This window comes from Microcaecilia unicolor, chromosome 6, assembly GCF_901765095.1.
Source record: "Microcaecilia unicolor chromosome 6, aMicUni1.1, whole genome shotgun sequence".
Lineage (NCBI taxonomy): Eukaryota > Metazoa > Chordata > Amphibia > Gymnophiona > Siphonopidae > Microcaecilia > Microcaecilia unicolor.
Genome location: NC_044036.1, coordinates 14,201,037 through 14,221,006, shown reverse-complemented (window position 1 = coordinate 14,221,006; position 19,970 = coordinate 14,201,037). Strand labels below are relative to the sequence as shown.

Below are 19,970 nucleotides of genomic sequence, written 5' to 3'. Positions count from 1 at the left end.
TTAAGCTAAAAGCCCACCTTTTTAATGCTGCTTTTAACTCCTAACCCTTATTCACTTGTTCAGAACCCTTATTTCATCATTCTCACTTTAATATTCCCTTATCTTGTTTGTCCTGTTTGTCTGTCCTAATTGGATTGTAAGCTCTGTCGAGCAGGGACTGTCTCTTACATGTTCAGTGTACAACACTGCGTATGTCTAGTAGCACTATAGAAATTATAAGTAGTAGTAGTAGTCTTTGGGATTCCGGAATCTTGCTACTCTTTGTCCTTATCCCTTGTACTGTTTGTCTGTCCTAATTAGATTGTAAGCTCTGTTGAGCAGGGACTGTCTCTTCATGTTCAAGTGTACAGCGCTGCGTATGTCTAGTAGCACTATAGAAATTATAAGTAGTAGTAGTAGTCTTTGGGATTCCGGAATCTTGCTACTCTTTGGGATTCTGCACAGAATCTTGCTACTGTGGGATTCCGGAATCTTGCTACTCTTTGTCCTTATCCCTTACTTGTCCTGTTTGTCTGTCCTAATTAGATTGAAAGCTCTGTCGACCAGGGACTGTCTCTTCATGTTCAAGTGTACAGCGCTGCGTACGTCTAGTAGCGCTATAGAAATAAGTAGTAGTAGTAGTCTTTGGGATTCCGGAATCTTGCTACTCTCTGGGATTCTGCACAGAATCTTGCTACGCTTTGGCATTCTGCACAGAATCTTGCTACTGTGGGATTCCGGAATCTTGCTACTCTTTGGGATTCCAGAATCTTGCTACTCTTTGTCCTTATCCCTTACTTGTCCTGTTTGTCTGTCCTAATTAGATTGTAAGCTCTGTCGACCAGGGACTGTCTCTTCATGTTCAAGTGTACAGCGCTGCGTACGTCTAGTAGCGCTATAGAAATAAGTAGTAGTAGTAGTCTTTGGGATTCCGGAATCTTGCTACTCTCTGGGATTCTGCACAGAATCTTGCTACGCTTTGGGATTCTGCACAGAATCTTGCTACTGTGGGATTCCGGAATCTTGCTACTCTTTGGGATTCCAGAATCTTGCTACTCTTTGTCCTTATCCCTTACTTGTCCTGTTTGTCTGTCCTAATTAGATTGTAAGCTCTGTCGAGCAGGGACTGTCTCTTCATGTTCAAGTGTACAGCGCTGCATACGTCTAGTAGCGCTATAGAAATGATAAGTAGTAGTAGTAGTAGACTTCAACTACTGTTGATGTTTTTATCCCAATAACTTTACTGCTTTACAATTCAATCCACTTTGCTTTTAGTAAAATTAAATTTTAGAAAATGGCCGTCATTTATGCAAGTGCACTTCTGAGTCATTAATCCAGCACAGCTAAAAAGGTTCAACAACTGCACTAGCAGGAAATGGATTGTTCAGTCTGATAGAGTAGCAAGATTCTGGAATCCCAAAGAGTAGCAAGATTCCGGAATCCCACAGTAGCAAGATTCTGTGCAGAATCCCTAAGCATAGCAAGATTCTGTGCAGAATCCCAGAGAATTCAAACATGCGTGGGATATACATAAAGGAATCCTGTGCAGAAGAAATAGATCCTCAGAAGCTTAGCCAAAATTGGATTGAGGAGCAGGTGGGGGGAAGAGAGGTTGGTGGTTGGGAGGTGAGGATAGTAGATGGCAGACTTATACGGTCTGTACCAGAGCCAATGATGGGAGGCGGGTCTGGTGGTTGGGAGGCGGGGAATACCGCTGGGCAGACTTATACGGTCTGTGCCCTGAAATAAAATAAAACAGGTACAAATCAAGGTAAGGTACAAATCAAGGGCAGACTTATACGGTCTATGCCCTGAAAAAGACAGGTACAAATCAAGGGCAGACTTATACGGTCTGTGATGGAGGTGGGACTGGTGGTTGGGAGGCGGGGAATACTGCTGGGCAGATTTATACGGTCTGTGCCCTGAAAAAGACAGGTACAAATCAAGGTAAGGTATACACATATGAGTTTATCTTGTTGGGCAGACTAGATGGACCGTGCGGGTCTTTTTCTGCTGTCATCTACTATGTTACTATGATAAAAAGTTCCTTCAAATCAGGCCAGGCTGCAATATGACTGATGTCTTCTGACTTGGTCTGCAGGTATTGATCAAGGGAATCTCTATCTGAACTACTTGACTTCCGTACAGCAAAGAGTACTTTATCATCGTTATTGTCATTATCATCTGTATTAGAAGTAGAACTGTTTAATTCATCATTTGCATCTTCAAAAATAAGTACCTGAATATATGTAAACCGCTTTGAATGTAGTTGCAAAAACCTCAGAAAGGCGGTATATCAAGTCCCAGTTCCCTTTCCCTATTTGAGATTCTACATGGAATGTTGCTACTATTGAGATTCTAGATGGAATGTTGCTACTATTGGAGATTCTACATGGAATGTTGCTACTATTGGAGGTTCTAGAAGGAATGTTGCTACTATTGAGATTCTGTTGCTACTATTTGAGATTCTACATGGAATGTTGCTACTATTGGAGGTTCTAGATGGAATGTTGCTACTATTTGAGATTCTACATGGAATGTTGCTATTCCACTAACAACATTCCATGTAGAAGCCTGCCCTTGCAGATCAGGAATGCGGTCACGCAGGCTTCTGTTTCTGTGAGTCTGATGTCCTGCACATACGCGTAGGACGTCAGACTCACAGAAACAGAAGCCTGCGCAGCCGCACTGGTGATCTGCAAGGGCAGGCTTCTACAAGGAATGTTGCTAGTGGAGGAGTAGCCTAGTGGTTACTGGAGTGGACTTTGATCCTGGGGAACTGAGTTCAATTCCCACTGCAGCTCCTTGTGACTCTGGGCAAGTCACTTAACCCTCCATTGCCCCTGGTACAAAATAAGTACCTGAATATATGTAAACCGCTTTGAATGTAGTTGCAAAAACCTCAGAAAGGTGGTATATCAAGTCCCATTTCCCTTTCCCTATTTGAGATTCTACATGGAATGTTGCTACTATTGAGATTCTGTTGCTACTATTTGAGATTCTACATGATGTGCAGGACGTCAGACTCACAGAAACAGAAGCCTGCGCGGCCGCATTGGTGATCTGCAAGGGCAGGCTTCTCCATGGAATGTTGCTAGTGGAGTAGCCTAGTGGTTAGTGCAGTGGACCCTGATTCTGGGGAACTGGGTTCAATTCCCACTGCAGCTCCTTGTGACTCTGGGCAAGTCACAACCCTCCATTGCCCCAGGTAGAAATAAGTACCTGAATATATGTAAACCACTTTGAATGTAGTTGCAAAAACCTCAGAAAGGCGGTATATCAAGTCCCACTTCCCTTCCCTCTTCGCGTCATTCTCATAGTCAGGCTTTCACAAAGTTGGAATCATTGTCCATTCTAAAAATGTTTCATCTGATGGCAAACTCTGAATATCTTTGAGAACTGATGCAAGAATGTCAAATGTGTGGGAACCCTTCAGTTTTTTTTTTTTCCCCCTGAAGTCTTTATTGAACAATTAAACAGAACAATATGGCTTCTGGTACATAAAGGGGAACCCTTCAGTTTTAAGCCACACAAGAAAACATCCTCTCTAAAGACTCTATCAATCCAGTGAATAGTCACCCCAATGTAAAATTTTCCATGGTATGACCAGCAGTCTGTTGTGATAGAGACCTATGTATGTTCACAAAGAATTGCTCCCTGCTTCATCTCCACTTCAAAGTGACCCAAACTCATCACCGTTCTGTTTGGTGGGCGACCAGTAACCAATTCAACAACCCCAGGCAACTCCACTGTTCTTATAGGCTATATTCACTGAACAGCAAATTTTAAGATGAAATGATCCACTGTTCGCGTGATGAGGTTTGTAATAGCAAAATGCTGTTCCCAGTTTTGCTGTTTCATTTGGTTTACTGAGGAATCGCCATTGCATCTCCCTTCCATGTTTACTTTTCACTGCAAGCATCAGATGTAACTGAGTAAAAGCAATAAAAATTGGTGCAAATTATTACTTCAGTAAGTTACAAATGTTCTCCTGTACTTCTTTACAAGTGAAAGTAACAAAACTTTTACTTAAGTACAGTAACTAGTTACATTTACTTAGTTAGTACACAACACTAGCCCCAGGAGATTGTCTCGGACAGAATGTGCTTGATAGTCTCCCTCAGATGCTGGCTTTCCATATTAAGCACTCTCTATAAATCAGCATTTGTGGGCTAGAGGTAAAATGGTTTTTAGGATTTCCTTATATTATATTATATATATATATATATATATATATATATATATATATACACATATACTGCCTAGACGTAAGCAGTTTACAATTTTCTTTTTCAGGTTCACAATCTAGTATTATATTGTACCTGGGGCAAAGGAGGGCTACGTGGCTTGCCCAAGGTCACAAGGAGCTGCAGAGGGAATTGAACCCTGTTCCCCAGGATCTCAACCCACTGCTAACCATTAGGCTTGAAGTTCTATAATTGTTTTTGAGTTTAGTATTCTGTATGTGAATTTCTGCACGGAAACTGAATTTCTAATTTCCTTTCTCTGAACAGGCAAAGTTCTGCAGACTTCCTGAGCTACATCAATGGATGACTGCTCAGAGGTATTTCATCCGCGGCTTCTGTTCACCACGTTGGCCACCAGAGATTTTACTCCTGTACAGAAAAACATTCAGACCCAGATAAGACCAAAGGTCCATCTTGCCCAGGGATCCCAAAAAGTTGGCAGATAAGCACTGGCTTTCTCCAAATCTACCTTAATCACACTTTATGGACTTTGCCTCCAGGAATTTTTTGAAACTGTTATAAAAGTCAGCTTTGCTAAGTGCTTTTTCCACATCTTCTGACAATGATTCCTCAGTTTAACTATGTGTCGATTCATAAAATATATACATTACTTAGTAACTTCATGGCATGTCCCCTGGTCTTTGTACTTTGTGAAACAGTAGTCACAAATTAACATTCACCCGGTCCAATCCACTTGTGGCTTTCTAGACCTCTGTCATATCACCCCTCTGCCATTTCTTCTCCAAGCTAAAGAGCCTCCTTAGTTATTACATCGTCTTAATCAGTTTGGTTGCCTCTTTCTCTATCTGCTATTTATTTTTTTGAGCTGCAGCAACCAGAATTACACACAATACTCAAGGTACAGTTGCACCATGGAGCAATACAGAGGCATTACAATAGTTTCCATTCGTTTTCTAATTTTTTGGCTGCTGCTGCACCAGGGGCATAACCAGAGACCTAAAAGTTTGGAGAGGGGAGGGCACATTTTGGCCCTCTCCACTGCTCTCCACCCCCGCCGCAACCGCACGTAGCTTGGCTGATGGAGGTACCCAACCCCACCAGCAGAAGCCTTGTTCCAGCGCTATTCTCCACCACTTTGCTTGCCCTGCTTCCCCTCACATTGCACAAGCTCAATTTTTATGAAACCGAGCATGCACGAAGTATCGCATAAGTACATAAATATTGCCATACTGGGAAAGACCAAAAGGTCCATCGAGCCCAGCATCCTGTTTCCAATAGAGGCCAATCCAGGTCTCAAGTACCTGGCAGAAACCTAAATAGTAGCAACATTCCATGTAGAACCCCAAAGAGTACCAAGATTCCATTCAGAATCCCAAGTACATAAGTGTTGCCATACTGGGAAAGACCAAAGGTCCATCGAGCCCAGCATCCTGTTTCCAACAGTGGCCAATCAAGGTCATATGTACCCTGCAGAAACACAGTCCATGTAGAACTGCAAAGAATAGCAAGATTCTAGAATTCTAAAGAATAACAAGATTCCATGCAGAATTTCAAAGTCTAGCAACATTCCATGTAGAACCCCAAAGAGTAGCAAGATTCCATTCAGAATCCCAAGTACATAAGTGTTGCCATACTGGGAAAGACCAAAGGTCCATCGAGCCCAGCATCCTGTTTCCAATAGAGGCCAATCCAGGTCACAAGTACCTGGCAGAAACCTAAATAGTAGCAACATTCCATGTAGAACCCCAAAGAGTAGCAAGACTCTAGAATTCCAAAGAATAACAAGATTCCATGCAGAATTTCAAAGTGTAGCAACATTCCATGTAGAACCCCAAAGAGTAGCAAGATTCCATTCAGAATCCCAAGTACATAAGTGTTACCATACTGGGACAGAACAAAGGTCCATCAAGCCCAGCATCCTGTTTCCAACAGTGGCCAATCCAGGTCACAATACCCGACAAGATCCCAAATATGTACAAAGCATTTTATACTGTCCAAATTTCCCCCCTCTCCCTCCAAATGTCCCTCAATGATGGGCATGTCCTCTCTGAATGGCCGTGTGCAGCAGGCTAATGAGCAGCACCAGGAGCAGCCTCACTGGCCTATGGTGCTGCTTATTAGCCTGCCACATTGCCCCCCATCTCCTGCATGCGACGTGAGGGGAAGCAGGGCAGGCAATGTGGCAGAGAACAGCGCCAGAGAAAGGCTTCTGCTGGTGAGGGTTAAGGACCCCCCCCCCCCCCCAATGCCACTGTGCTGCACACTGAGCACAGGATTTCAACGTATAGCCCGTGATGATATCTAAATCCTTTTCCTGGGTGCCTATTAACGTTGATTCTACCATCATGTAGATGTAGTTGGGATTATTGTCTCCAATGCGCAACACTTTGCAGTTGTCCACATTAAATTTCATCTGCTATTTGGATGCCCTGTCTTCCAGCATCCCAAGACCCCCCTGCAATTTCTCACAATCCAAATGTAACTTAACAAATCCGAATAATTTTGGGTGATCTACAGATTTGGTCACCTCACTCATTGTTCCTATTTCGGGATCATTTATAAGTACTGGTCTCAGTATAGATCCCTGGGGCCCCCCTGCACTATTCTGTGTTCTCCATTGAGAGAACCGTCTACTCTACTCTCCGATTTCTATCCTTTAATCAGTTCTCCAGTCCTCCTATCCCCTGGCTTCTTAATTTTCTCAGGAGTCTCTATAGCAGCGGCTCGCTTTTATCCATGTGTATTCATACCTTTAAAAAAATGAAGCAGATTGGCAAGGCAAAACGGCCCTTGGCTAAATCCCTATTAATTCTGCCCCATTAAACCATGACCATCTATCTCAGTGGTATCCAAACCTGATTCTGGAGGCACCCCAGCAAGTCAGGTTTTTAGGATATCCACAGTGAATATTCACGAGAGATTTGTATGCACTGCTTCCACTCCATGCAAATCTCTCTCGTGAATATTCATTGTGGAGATCCTGAATACCCGGATGGCTGGGGTGCCTCCAGGATCAGGTTTGAGAACCACAGATTTATGTTTTGAGCTATTTTATTCACTGTAATCATTTTTTACTGGATTGCCAGTTTGTAGTTTCCCCGATTACCCCGGAGTCCTTTTTTAAAAACTGGAATAACGCTGGCCACCCTCCACTCTTCAGGTACTGCAGATGATTTTAATGATATGTTTGATTACTAACTGTAACTTTAGTACATCTCAGTTTCATACACCGGAGGCTGACAGGTTCCAGATATATTTTGGATTATTATCTCCTGCTCTAATCCCTGGGGAATAAAGTACAGAAGTTTTGCAATCCAGACCATAATCACAGCCTTTATTATTAGGACAGACAGGAAATACTTTATTAAAGAGAAATCCATTTTCTCTGGAGGGATGGGGGCGATTTGCCTCTTCTGACAGTTCTGAAAACAGCCAGACCTGCACTCAACTCCACGCGGATGAAGCCCAGTGCTGCTCTTCTGCAGAGCTCAATTGGCGCCAGAGCTGCTATGTGACCCGGCGCAGTTTGCAGAAGTACGCTGGCCCAAAGTTTGCAGTTAGGTGGGGAAGGACCAGCTCCCCCACCCTGCAACCATCAAAGAAGCAGAAGGTGTCCTGGAAAAGGCCACGGAAGAAGCTCAAGTCTTCAACGTGGACGTTCACTCCATGTTCCGCGGCTACACTGACCGCCCTCTCGACCACGTATTCGTTCTGCAGCTGCGAGAGAGAGCACGTGGAGTAGACCACTTCTCCTGTGGGTTTCGCAGCAAGCACTCCAGCACTACCGAGAAAAAGAATACAATTCAGATTACACAAAGCACCTCCAACACGGCAAACTCATTCCACAGTTCATTTGCTCAACTCCTGGCTACTAATTCTGTAAAAAATGCACCTCTATATTAAGTGCCTACTTTCCTTTCTAGACTAGTAGCTTAATGGGTGAGATACACATGTAAAACTTTGGTGTAACTGTAAGTGCAAGTCACTTAACCCTCCATTGCCCCATGTAAGCCGCATTGAGCCTGCCATGAGTGGGAAAGTGTAGGGTACAAATGTAAAAAAATAAAAAAGATACTATTGGAGATTCTACATGGAATGTTGCTACTATTGGAGATTCTACACATGGAATGTTGCTATTCCACTAGCAACATTCCATGTAGAAGGCTGCGCAGGCTTCTATTTCTGTAAGTCTGACGTCCTGCAGTCAGACTCACAGAAGCAGAAGCCTACGCAGCCACATTGGTGATCTGCAAGGGCCGACTTCTACATGGAATGTTGGAACATTCCATGTAGAATCTCAAATAGTAGCAACAGTGGAGGAGTGGCCTAGTGGTTAGGGTGGTGGACTTTGGTCCTGGGGAACTGAGGAACTGAGTTCGATTCCTGGCACAGGCAGCTCCTTGTGACTCTGGGCAAGTCACTTAACCCTCCATTGCCCCATGTAAGCCGCATTGAGCCTGCCATGAGTGGGAAAGCGCGGGGTACAAATGTAACAAAAATAAAATAGATACTATTGGAGATTCTACATGGAATGTTGCTACTATTGGAGATTCTACACATGGAATGTTGCTATTCCACTAGCAACATTCCATGTAGAAGGCTGCGCAGGCTTCTTTTCTGTGAGTCTGACGTCCTGCAGTCAGACTCACAGAAGCAGAAGCCTGCGCGGCCACATTGGTGATCGGCAAGGGCCGACTTCTACATGGAATGTTGCTAGTGGAATAGCAACATTCCATGTAGAATCTCAAATAGTAGCAACAGTGGAGGAGTGGCCTAGTGGTTAGGGTGGTGGACTTTGGTCCTGAGGAACTGAGTTGGATTCCCACTTCAGGCACAGGCAGCTCCTTGTGACTCTGGGCAAGTCACTTAACCCTCCATTGCCCCATGTAAGCTGCATTGAGCCTGCCATGAGTGGGAAAGCACGGGGTACAAATGTAACAAAAATAAAATAGATACTATTGGAGATTCTACATGGAATGTTGCTACTATTGGAGATTCTACATGGAATGTTGCTACCATTGGAGATTCTACATGGAATGTTGCTATTCCATTAGCAACATTCCATGTAGAAGGCTGCGCAGGCTTCTGTTTCTGTGAGTCTGACATCCTGCACGTACGTGCAGGACGTCAGACTCACAGAAGCAGAAGCCTGCGTGGCCACATTGCTGATCTGCAAGGGCCGACTTCTACATGGAATGTTGCTAGTGGAACTGAGTTCAATTCCCACTTCAGGCACAGGCAGCTCCTTGTGACTCTGGGCAAGTCACTTAACCCTCCATTGCCCCGGGTACAAATAAGTACCTGTATATGTAAGCCGCATTGAGCCTGCCATGAGTGGGAAAGCGCGGGGTACAAATATAACTAAAATAAAATAGTAATGGCGAACCTATGGCACACGTGCAAGACAGGGCACGCAGAGCCCTCTCTGTTGGCACGCGCGCTGTCGCCTCAGCCAGACTCGTCCCTCCGAGTACCTGAAGAAGGCATTCTTCGGGGCAGGCAGGAAAGATGCCCAGTCTTGCCTGCCCGCTGCTGACGCCGACTCTCCCCTGCTGCCAGATTGCTCTTTAAAAATGGCGGCCGAGACTTCCAGCGGCGGCCTCGCAAGACTTCTGCTGAAGTCTGGAGACCGCCCTTGTAAGTCTCGGGCAGCCACTTTAAAGAGCGATGCAGTAGCGCCGCGGGAGAGTCAGCGCCGGCAGCGGGCAGGAAAGACTGGGGATCTTTCCCTGCCTAAGAGTGAGGAAGGAGATGAGATGAGGGAAAAGGAAGAGAGGAGAAAAACTGCACATGGATGAAGAAAATAGGCAGAAGCTGGATCCACTGGACAGTCAAGTCTGCGGAGGACCCAGCTTTTACTTACGGATGTAGGGCAAGAAATGAAGAAGAAAGGCGGAAAGTAAAGAAATAAATGGAAAGGAAGCCCTGGAAATGGAGTTAAGAGGACAGATAGCAGCAGAATCGGATACTGGGCCAGCATGATCAGAAAAACAGTCACCAGACAACAAAGGTAGAAAAAAATTCATTTTATTTTCATTATAGTGTTTGGAATATGTCCACTTTGAGAATCAGGTGCTGAACGTTAAAAGTTTATATTTATTTACTTATTTATGGCATTTTATCCTATATTAAAAACATGAATTAGATTGGAACCTGAGATCATTTAATTTTTTTTCCTGGAGTAATGCATTGCCCCCCCCCCCCCCCCCCCCACAGGCTCTCTCCCCGGCTATAGCCAGCTCTGCAATTTGGGGGGGGGGGCACAGAGGTGGACCGGGGAGACAACCTGTTTACCAGATCATTCCGAGAGGTCTGGACAGAGTCATTTGGAGTTACTGAATGCAATGGAAAAGCGTTATGTATTCTGTGTAATGAAAGTGTTGTGTGTCGCACATCAAGTGTCAGACGACACTTTGACACCAACCACAAAAATGTTACCAAACATTAATTATTCAAAAGCATGCCAAATGCTTTTATAAGTTCTGTTATTCAGGTTAAATTGCCCTGTTGGCACTTTGCGATAAATGATTAGATTTTGGGTTGCTGTTTGGGCACTCGGTCTCTGAAAGGTTCGCCGTCACTGGCTTAGGTGGTATTCTAATCATTTACATGCGTACCCAGAATGTAAATATAGACACCCAATGTTATGCATTCGTCAGTCTTCCTGCTTGTCTTGCACATTAAAAAAAAAAACAAAAACGCATCTTCTACTATGTCAAGTGGAAACTGGGTCATGCCTTAAATTTCCTGCACTTGAAACGGTTGCATTCTTTCCTGTTGGCTGTTTTTTTGGGGTTTTTTTTTTTTTTTTGAGAGAGAGCCTGTTAAAAATTTACCAGCACACCATTGCCAGGGGGTGTCAGCCATTTGTGGATGTCTTCACGGAAACCCAAGGCACTGAGCCATGCCATGCATTTAAGCTGTGATGGAACATCAGACAGTGTGAGAGGAAGCCTCAAAAGAGTCAAATGCCAACTGGTTGATGTTTTCCACATTCCCCAACGTCATAGAGGATAAGAGGGACATGACGTTCTTGGCTTCAGCTGGGAAGCATGCCACAGTACCTTTTGACTTCTCCAGTAACAAGCTGTGGAAAAAGGATGAACTGGAAGCAGTGAGCAACAACCCAGGAGGTCTTACATTAGTTCCCAATGGGTGCATTGGAGCAGGAGTGAAAGCTCTTAGTCTTCATCGTGGCTGATTGCACAATGATGGATTGATGCAGCAGCTGAGGAGTGGCCTAGTGGTTAGGGTGGTGGACTTTGGTCCTGGGGAACTGAGGAACAGAGTTCCATTCCCACTTCAGGCACAGGCAGCTCCTTGTGACTCTTGGCAAGTCACTTAACCCTCCATTGCCCCATGTAAGCCGCATTGAGCCTGCCATGAGTGGGAAAGCGCAGGATACAAATGTAACAAAAATAAATAGATACTATTGGAGATTCTACATGGAATGTTGCTACTATTGGACATTCTACATGGAATGTTGCTATTCCACTAGCAACATTCCATGTAGAAGGCTGCGCAGGCTTCTGTTTCTGTGAGTCTGACGTCCTGCACATACGTGCAGGACGTCAGACTCACAGAAGCAGAAGCCTGTGCGGCCACATTGGTGATCTGCAAGGGCCGACTTCTACATGGAATGTTGCTAGTGGAATAGCAACATTCCATGTAGAATCTCAAATAGTAGCAACAGTGGAGGAGTGGCCTAGTGGTTAGGGTGGTGGACTTTGGTCCTGGGGAACTGAGCAACTGAGTTAAATTCCCACTTCAGGCACAGGCAGCTCCTTGTGACTCTGGGCAAGTCACTTAACCCTCCATTGCCCTATGTAAGCCGCACTGAGCCTGCCACGATTGGGAAAGCGCGGGGTACAAATGTAACAAAAATAAAACAATCCACACCATATACCATAGGATTATATAAATGAGTAAGGGTAATGCATTTGATATTCTTGTGCCTCACTTACATTAACAATTCCAGCTGCAACATGGGCAGCCTCTGCCGCTCCTTTGTTCTCATCTTATGAAAGATGTTGTTATCTTCCTCCAGAAGGGAGTGTCGGTCAGTCGTACACGGGACATCCACTAGCACCTGAACAAGAGGAAAGAGACAGCAAACCCGAAGGTTAAACCATGGTCTTAAGTAAAACCCCAGTATTAAACCCTTTGTTTTGCCTTAACCTTAGTCTTCAACTGCTACGTCACCCATTAAAAACGGCGAAGAGAGGTCACGTGATGCAGTGAGCGGCAGAAGACGTGCTCTACTCTAGCTGCTCAAAGCCTCGTTCAAAAAGCAACTTAACTGGCGATCCCCGCCCTTGAAAATCTCCCCAACTGCGCAAAACAGCTTTCTTAATATATGGACAAGTATATTACGAGATCTCTGATGGCTCAAACGGCGAAAAGTGGAAAGAAAAAGGAAGACAAAACAAAAGCTGTCGAATCCAACATGGCGCCGGTTTCGCCGGCACATTTTCCTTCCAGCCAGAATGGTGAGACGCTCATACCGGAGCTTACGGAGGCAGTTGTGCGGGCATTAGCCCCACAATTTGATCAGTTATCGACACAAATAGCAGGCATAACGGCGGTGACCTCGGAACTCTCGCGGCGCACGGGCGAGCTGGAAGCCCGGGTGGCAGAGGTGGAGGAGGGGCACCAGGAAAGTTCGGGTGAACTAGAACGATTGTCCCGCCTGATACAAGATTATACAGAGAGAATCGAGGACTTGGAGAATAGATCAAGACGAGACAACCTCCGCTTTGTGGGCTTTGCGGAATCCTTATCAGAAGCCAATTTGAAAACTACTCTTGAAACTTGGTTGCAAGCGAACTTTCCCGAAGCAGGAGAGGGGAGGCAAATACGTCTTGAGCGGGCCCACCGCGTGGGACCTAGACCAGCAAGAGAACAGCGCCCGAGGGTGATCATAGCAAAGTTTCACGACTATTCACAAAAAGCAGCCGTTTTGCGGGCATATAAAGGATGCAGAGACTCCACTAAGTATGATGGCGCAGTCATCCGTGTTTTCCAGGATTACTCCGCGGCCTTGTCAATGCAGCGGCGGGCGTTTTCGACAGTTTGCACGAGTCTGGTGGAGAAGAAACACAGATTTATGTTACAATACCCAGCGACTTTAAAAATCATGGATAATGGAGTCTGGAAAGCCTTTAATAAACCAGAAGTAGCCGTGGAATGGCTGAATAAGCAGGTAGCAGGGCCAGCAGACTGATTAAAACAGCTTTACGGAGAGATCATCATGAAAGGCTGGAGGTGATTAAAACACCTGTTGGATTACAATTATCGAGATTGCCAGGTTGGCTGTTTGGAATTTTGTTGATCACTTGGTTTGTGGGTTCGAGTGGCCCAGTTGTGCAGAAGAATGGACGCAAGATGTAAAACTGGCGGCACCCAGATGCTGGAGAGCCAATTCTAAGACTGGAACGATGATAAGTGAACTAGAGTCATTTGGCTCGCAAGTGCTCTAAGCTTTATGAGAGATGTATAACCCGGTTGTTTGGGGGTTTGGAGAGGGTGGAGGGAAGTTCAGAAATTTGTTGATATTTAAAAATGACGGAGAACGAGGCTTTGTTGGCACCTATTGACCCCTCACCGGACGCGGCTAATTTGGGTTGCGTCTGGTGACGTAGGCCCAGGTGCGACTAAATGGGGAATAGAGTAGGGAAGAGGGTAGGTCTAAGGGGGGAGGGTAGGGATGTCATGGGAGAGCAGGGTAGAATTGAGATTAGATTTGCATGGTGGGGGGGGGGGAGGGGGGAAGGGAGAAGCACAAAACTAGACACTGTTTATGTTGGATTATGGAGTCCTGTCGATTGGAGCAAATGTTATCTTTACAGCAAGGACCTGGAAAAGTGCAAAGCTTGGGTGAAACCTGCTGCAATGCTGAGGCGGATAGGAATGGGAAGTTACTGGGAAAGGACTGTAGGCCACCTCTGTTACACAAACTAGGCTGCTGGGTGGGGGCTGGGCACCCGGGAGCTCTAAGAATATGGAAGTTGTCTAATTTATGTTACCAAGTTATTTAAAGGATGGCTAGGCCACCAACCCCCCGATTGATTTCATGGAATGTATCGGGTATCTCCTCCCCAATAAAACGCACAAAGATTTTGACAGCGTTGCAGCGCCACAAAGCTGGAATAGCATGCCTTCAGGAAACTAAATTAACGGACGCTGAGCACCAAAAGCTTAGACAACGTTGGGTGGGAGAATGTTATTTTGCATCTTCGGGCAGCAAAAAAGGAGGGGTGGCAATTTTAATTCATAAAAATATGCAATGCACATCAAAGTTAATTTGTAAAGATAGGGAGGGCAGATATATACTTTTACAGCTAAACATAATGGGACAAGAAGTTTTCCTACTTAATGTTTATGGCCCAAATGTATATGACCATTCCTTTTTCCAACACCTGGTTCGGCTAGGAATCCAATATGGTCATAGCCCATGGATAGTGGCAGGAGACTTTAATCAAGTCATGGATGGGCTCCAAGACCGCTCTGGACCGCAAACAAGCCCAATGTTTGGGAGGGGTAAAGGATTGGGGTATTTGAGTACCGCTTTAGATCTTATAGACCCATGGAGGTTAACCCACCCTACATCTAAAGACTATACGCATTTATCCAGAGCACATAGCTCATGGTCGAGAATAGACTATATATTAATATCCTCAGTCTTGTTTCCTCAAGTACCACGTGCAGAGATAGGAGTAATGGAAATCTCAGATCATGCAATGATTTGGATTGAACTGGAAGTGGGAGCAACTAGTTTACGTCACCAAGTTTGGAGGTTTCCTGGATATCTGGCAGAGGACGCAGACTTCCAGGATTACTTGAAATAAAGATGGTCTTATTTCCTTGACACGAATGGGGGCCATGCGGGGGAAGCTAGATTGTTCTGGGAGACCTCCAAAGCAGTGATTCGTGGGGATATAATCGCTTATATGTGTGCTCGTTCAAAGAGATTGGCAAAGGGAGTGAAACAATTGGAAGTAGCGTATCAAGCAGCGAAACGGGCACACATAGCACGCCCCTCGAAAGAGTCCAGGGAGGTTATGCTGGCCTCTCTGGCAGCCCTTAATACAATGATCCATGAGAGAACAAAGAAACAATTTTTTTATAGATCTTTCTCTTTCCACAAACATGGTAATAAATCTGGGAAATTGTTGGCCCGCCTGAATAAGACCTGGGGGGGAAATAGGTTTATACCAACACTTCGAGATGCAGAGGGTAGACAAATAAACAACTCAGAGGAAGTAGTCAGATTATTGGAACAATATTATGCAAACCTATACAAAGCCCCGGAGGCGCCACTCGGTCCGTCCATAACAGATTACTTGGCAGACTCTGGAATGCCACGTCTGAACCCTGAAGTGCTAGAACAATTAAATATGCCTATCAGGGCCAAGGAGCTGCAAAGAGTAGTGAAATCATTAAAACGTGGGTCAGCTCCGGGTCCGGATGGATTTGGTGCTGAGTACTATCAATTACTTTTTCCACAAGTGGGTGGCCCGCTTCTTGATTTTTTTGAGGAATCCATTGAATGTGGGGGATTTAGGCGAGAGTCTAATGAAGCCTTGATAACCCTAATTCCAAAAGAGGGCAAACCACCAGAAAATCCAGGTTCATATAGACCTATATCTCTTATAAATGTTGATTTAAAGATCTTAGCGAAGATCATCTCGGAACGCTTATCCCCTCTAATACCAAAATTAGTGGGAGAGGGTCAAGTGGGGTTTGTGCGGGGTAGACACCCTTGTCACAATGTCAGGAAGGCCTGTTTAGCCATTGCACAGAGCCTTACCAAGAACGAACCGTTGCTGCTAGTTAGCTTAGATGCCGAAAAGGCTTTTGACAAGGTGAGATGGGATTACCTTTTTTCTGTCCTTGATTATATTGGCATCCGAGGGTGGATATTTAATGCTATTGTAACGCTATACACTAATCCAAAAGCGTCATTATTGATTAATGGTATGAAATCAAACCCCTTTACAATAGCATGTGGCACGAGACAGGGTTGCCCCCTCTCACCACTCTTATTTTTGTTATACCTTGAACCATTGTTATGCACTATCCAAAGGGACCCGGATGTGCGGGGGATTAAATTACACTCGCGGGAGCTCAAAACTTTAGCTTTTGCAGATGATATATTAGTAACTATAACAAAACCCCAATCCTCTCTCCTGTATTTATTTGGAATTCTGGAGGAGTTTGGCTTCTACTCGGGCCTTGCCCTGAATAGGAGTAAGTCTATGGCTCTGCCAGTCCAGACACGGATACGTTCGACCTGGGAGGGGGCATTTCCATTAACATGGGCAGAGGATAAATTGAAATATCTTGGCATATGGCTGACAGCCGATCTGACCACCCTTTATAGCCAAAACATAGAACCCCTTAAACTGAAAACTAGACAGACTTTGCAAACATGGACGACTTTACCCCTATCCTTGATGGGGCGGATAGCCCTCTATAACATGATTCTGGTCCCAAAATGGGTTTATGTATTGCAAGTGCTTCCTTTGTTTCTTAAACATAAGGATGATCAGACGTTGACGAGGGTAATGACCAAATATTTATGGCAGGGGAAGAGACCAAGGTTACCAGTTTCTAAATTATATCTCTCTAGAGCTAAGGGGGGATTGGGACTCTTAAATCTAAAGTTATTCTCTGTGGCAAGTAATATGCGCCACCTCTCTGATTGGTTTCGTGGCACTAGTTTCTTTTCGTGTACTAGTATAGAGACCATGGTGTTCTCCCCCCGACACTTTAGTGCATGGCTACATGCTACGCCAGGGGCAGTAAACACACCCCGGTATTTCACATCAGTGGTGTCTCCATTAAGACAAACCTGGCGTTGGCTGGGCCGTAAATTTGTTTTTTCTACAACTTGCACTCCACTATTGCCGATAAGAGGCAACAACCACTTCCCCCCGGGGAGCTCGGCTAAACTTTTCCTAGAGTGGGAAACACGGGGGATTAGCTATATACATCACTTATACTCAGAAGAGGGTATTTTAAAAACTACTGAAGAATTAGACAGAGAATTTGGTGTACTTAGAAAAGATTTTTTTGCCTCCTTCCAACTAAGACATTATTTACGATCTATTCCACCTGCACATTTGAGTCCCCAAATATGGAGCCGACTGATGTCTCTTTTAGCTTTGGATGCTCAAGGGTCAGTCCCTTTAAAATATTACCATTCGGAACTACGTGAGCAATTAGGTGAGATTGATTACGAACAATTGGCAATGCAATGGAATAAAGAACTACCAGTGAACGTTAAATCTGATCACTTGAAGGCATGCTTTCTGGATTTACCCAAAATCTCTGAAAGCGTGGCGCTGCAAGAAACGGCCTATAAATTCCTGTCTCGAATGTTTTTTTCTCCACATAGAGCATGGAGGGCGCATGTAGGTCAGGAAGATAGATGTAAGAAGTGTGGTCACTCTCCAGCGGGGCTGGGTCACATGTTCTGGGCTTGTCCCCGAATAGCCAGATTTTGGACGCAAGTGTGTTGTCATGTGTCGGAAATGTGGAGGGTTACATGGCGGAAAAAGCCTCAGCTACTATTCCATAAATTTCACTTGGTACAAAGACCACCTATAGGGTTGCGCCCGTTTCTTAAAAAAACGGTTTTACTGGGTAAGAAGGTTATCTTGCAATTATGGATAACGCCAGACTCACCAACCCTGTCTCAATGGCGAGCGAGAATGATTTTTTTGTGCTCTTTGGAACGAAGAGCGGTGGGCGACCTGGCCTCACCCAGAGGAGAGTCTTTCTGCCAAACATGGGCCCCTTTTTGGGACTCATTAACAGAGGTGGCTAGAAGTAGGATTTTGAATTCTTAAAGGTTGAATGGAGGTGTTTTCCATGGCGTGGTAACAGAGGGAAATGATGTAAGAGAAAAAGTACAAATTAATGAGGTGCTTGTCTAGAATCCTCGAAGCCCTAGAGATTAAGAATTTTAAAAGGAAATGACCTCTGGAAGCTAACCGACATGGCCTGATTTGGCAGCACTGGCAGGTTTTGTAAATCAAACATAAGTTTTGTGTGTGATAGCTCCATAAGAGGCTAAGCTAGATAGTGACTCTTTGCCTCCGTATCCATAATTGCTCTTTAGAGACGGGAGGGACGGGAGGGAGGGGGGGAGGGAAGATGGGGGGAAAAGGGGAGATTCAAAGTAAAGAGAAAACTGGCGAAACTGTTGGAGGCTATTAATTGTATGTTTTGTAGTTAATATTCTTAAAATGTATTTTGACTATAGCCCTACAAACTGTACTATTTTGTCTTTTAATAAACACATTTAAACATAAAAACGGCGAAGAGAGACGGAGAGATTACGTTTTAAGGTTATGGTACTGTTCTCATTCCTATCGTTCACGGAGAAGCTCCGACCTACATGTCAGAGACCTTATAGACTTGCCTATTAGGAATGCAAAAAGATCATCACGCACATTCCTCAATCTCCATTACCCTAGCTGCAAAGGGCTAAAATAGAAATCCACATACGCGACCAGTTTCTCATACATCTGCACGCAGCTATGGAACGCACTACCTTAGGCCATAAAAACAACGCAAGACATAACCATCTTCCGAAGACTACTGAAAACAGATCTCTTCAAGACGGCGTACCAGAAGCATCCATCTTAAACACCAAATAACAACACTATACACGGATCTATACTAAACCGAACTCTTATCACATGACTGATCTACCTCTTTGATATCAATGATTAAGCAGTACCACTTTAACCTTATGTCGAATAGGGTCTCCCTATAGTTGATGACCTAATGTGTGTTATTGTCCAATTTATTACTCAGGAACTTTCATACACTACCTAATTTATTCTTCTTCACCATTTATATTTTTATCTTTGTTACATTTGTACCCTGCGCTTTCCCACTCATGGCAGGCTCAATGCGGCTTACATGGGGCAATGGAGGGTTAAGTGACTTGCCCAGAGTCACAAGGAGCTGCCTGTGCCTGAAGTGGGAATCAAACTCAGTTCCTCAGTTCCCAGGACCAACGTCCACCACCCTAAACACTAGACCACTCCTCCACTGTTGCTACTGTTTGAGATTCTACATGGAATGTTGCTATTCCATGTAGAAGTCGACCCTTGCAGATCACCAATGTGGCCGCGCAGGCTTCTGCTTCTGTGAGTCTGACGTCCTGCACATACGTGCAGGACGTCAGACTCACAGAAACAGAAGCCTGCGCAGCCTTCTACATGGAATGTTGCTAGTGGAATAGCAACATTCCATGTAGAATCTCCAATAGTATCTATTTTATTTTTGTTACATTTGTACCCTGCGCTTTCCCACTCATGGCGGGCTCAATGCGGCTTACATGGGGCAATGGAGGGTTAAGTGACTTGCCCAGAGTCCCACTAGCAACATTCCATGTAGAAGTCGGCCCTTGCAGATTACCAATGTGGCCGCGCAGGCTTCTGCTTCTGTGAGTCTGATGTCAGACTCACAGAAACAGAAGCCTGCGCAGCCTTCTACATGGAATGTTGCTAGTGGAATAGCAACATTCCATGTAGAACCTCCAATAGTAGCAACATTCCATGTAGAATCTCCAATAGTAGCAACATTCCATGTAGAATCTCCAATAGTATCTATTTTATTTTTGTTACATTTGTACCCTGCGCTTTCCCACTCATGGCAGGCTCAATGTGGCTTACATGGGGCAATGGAGGGTTAAGTGACTTGCCCAGAGTCACAAGGAGCTGCCTGTGCCTGAAGTGGGAATCAAACTCAGTTCCTCAGTTCCCC

The 19,970-nt window shown here is 44.7% G+C and overlaps 1 protein-coding gene across 1 annotated transcript in view; it reads right to left on the bottom strand.

The window, feature by feature from the left end:
* Positions 1-7,500: 7,500 nt before the first annotated feature.
* NSUN4 (NOP2/Sun RNA methyltransferase 4) overlaps positions 7,501-19,970 on the bottom strand; it is a 36,085-nt gene continuing 23,615 nt past the window's right edge. The window contains exons 5-6 of the mRNA XM_030207318.1: positions 12,152-12,276; positions 7,501-7,968 (exon numbers count right to left, since the gene is read on the bottom strand). Coding sequence (XP_030063178.1) covers positions 7,695-7,968; positions 12,152-12,276 — 399 coding nt within the window. The 3' untranslated portion in view covers positions 7,501-7,694. The remainder of the gene's footprint in view (positions 7,969-12,151; positions 12,277-19,970) is intronic.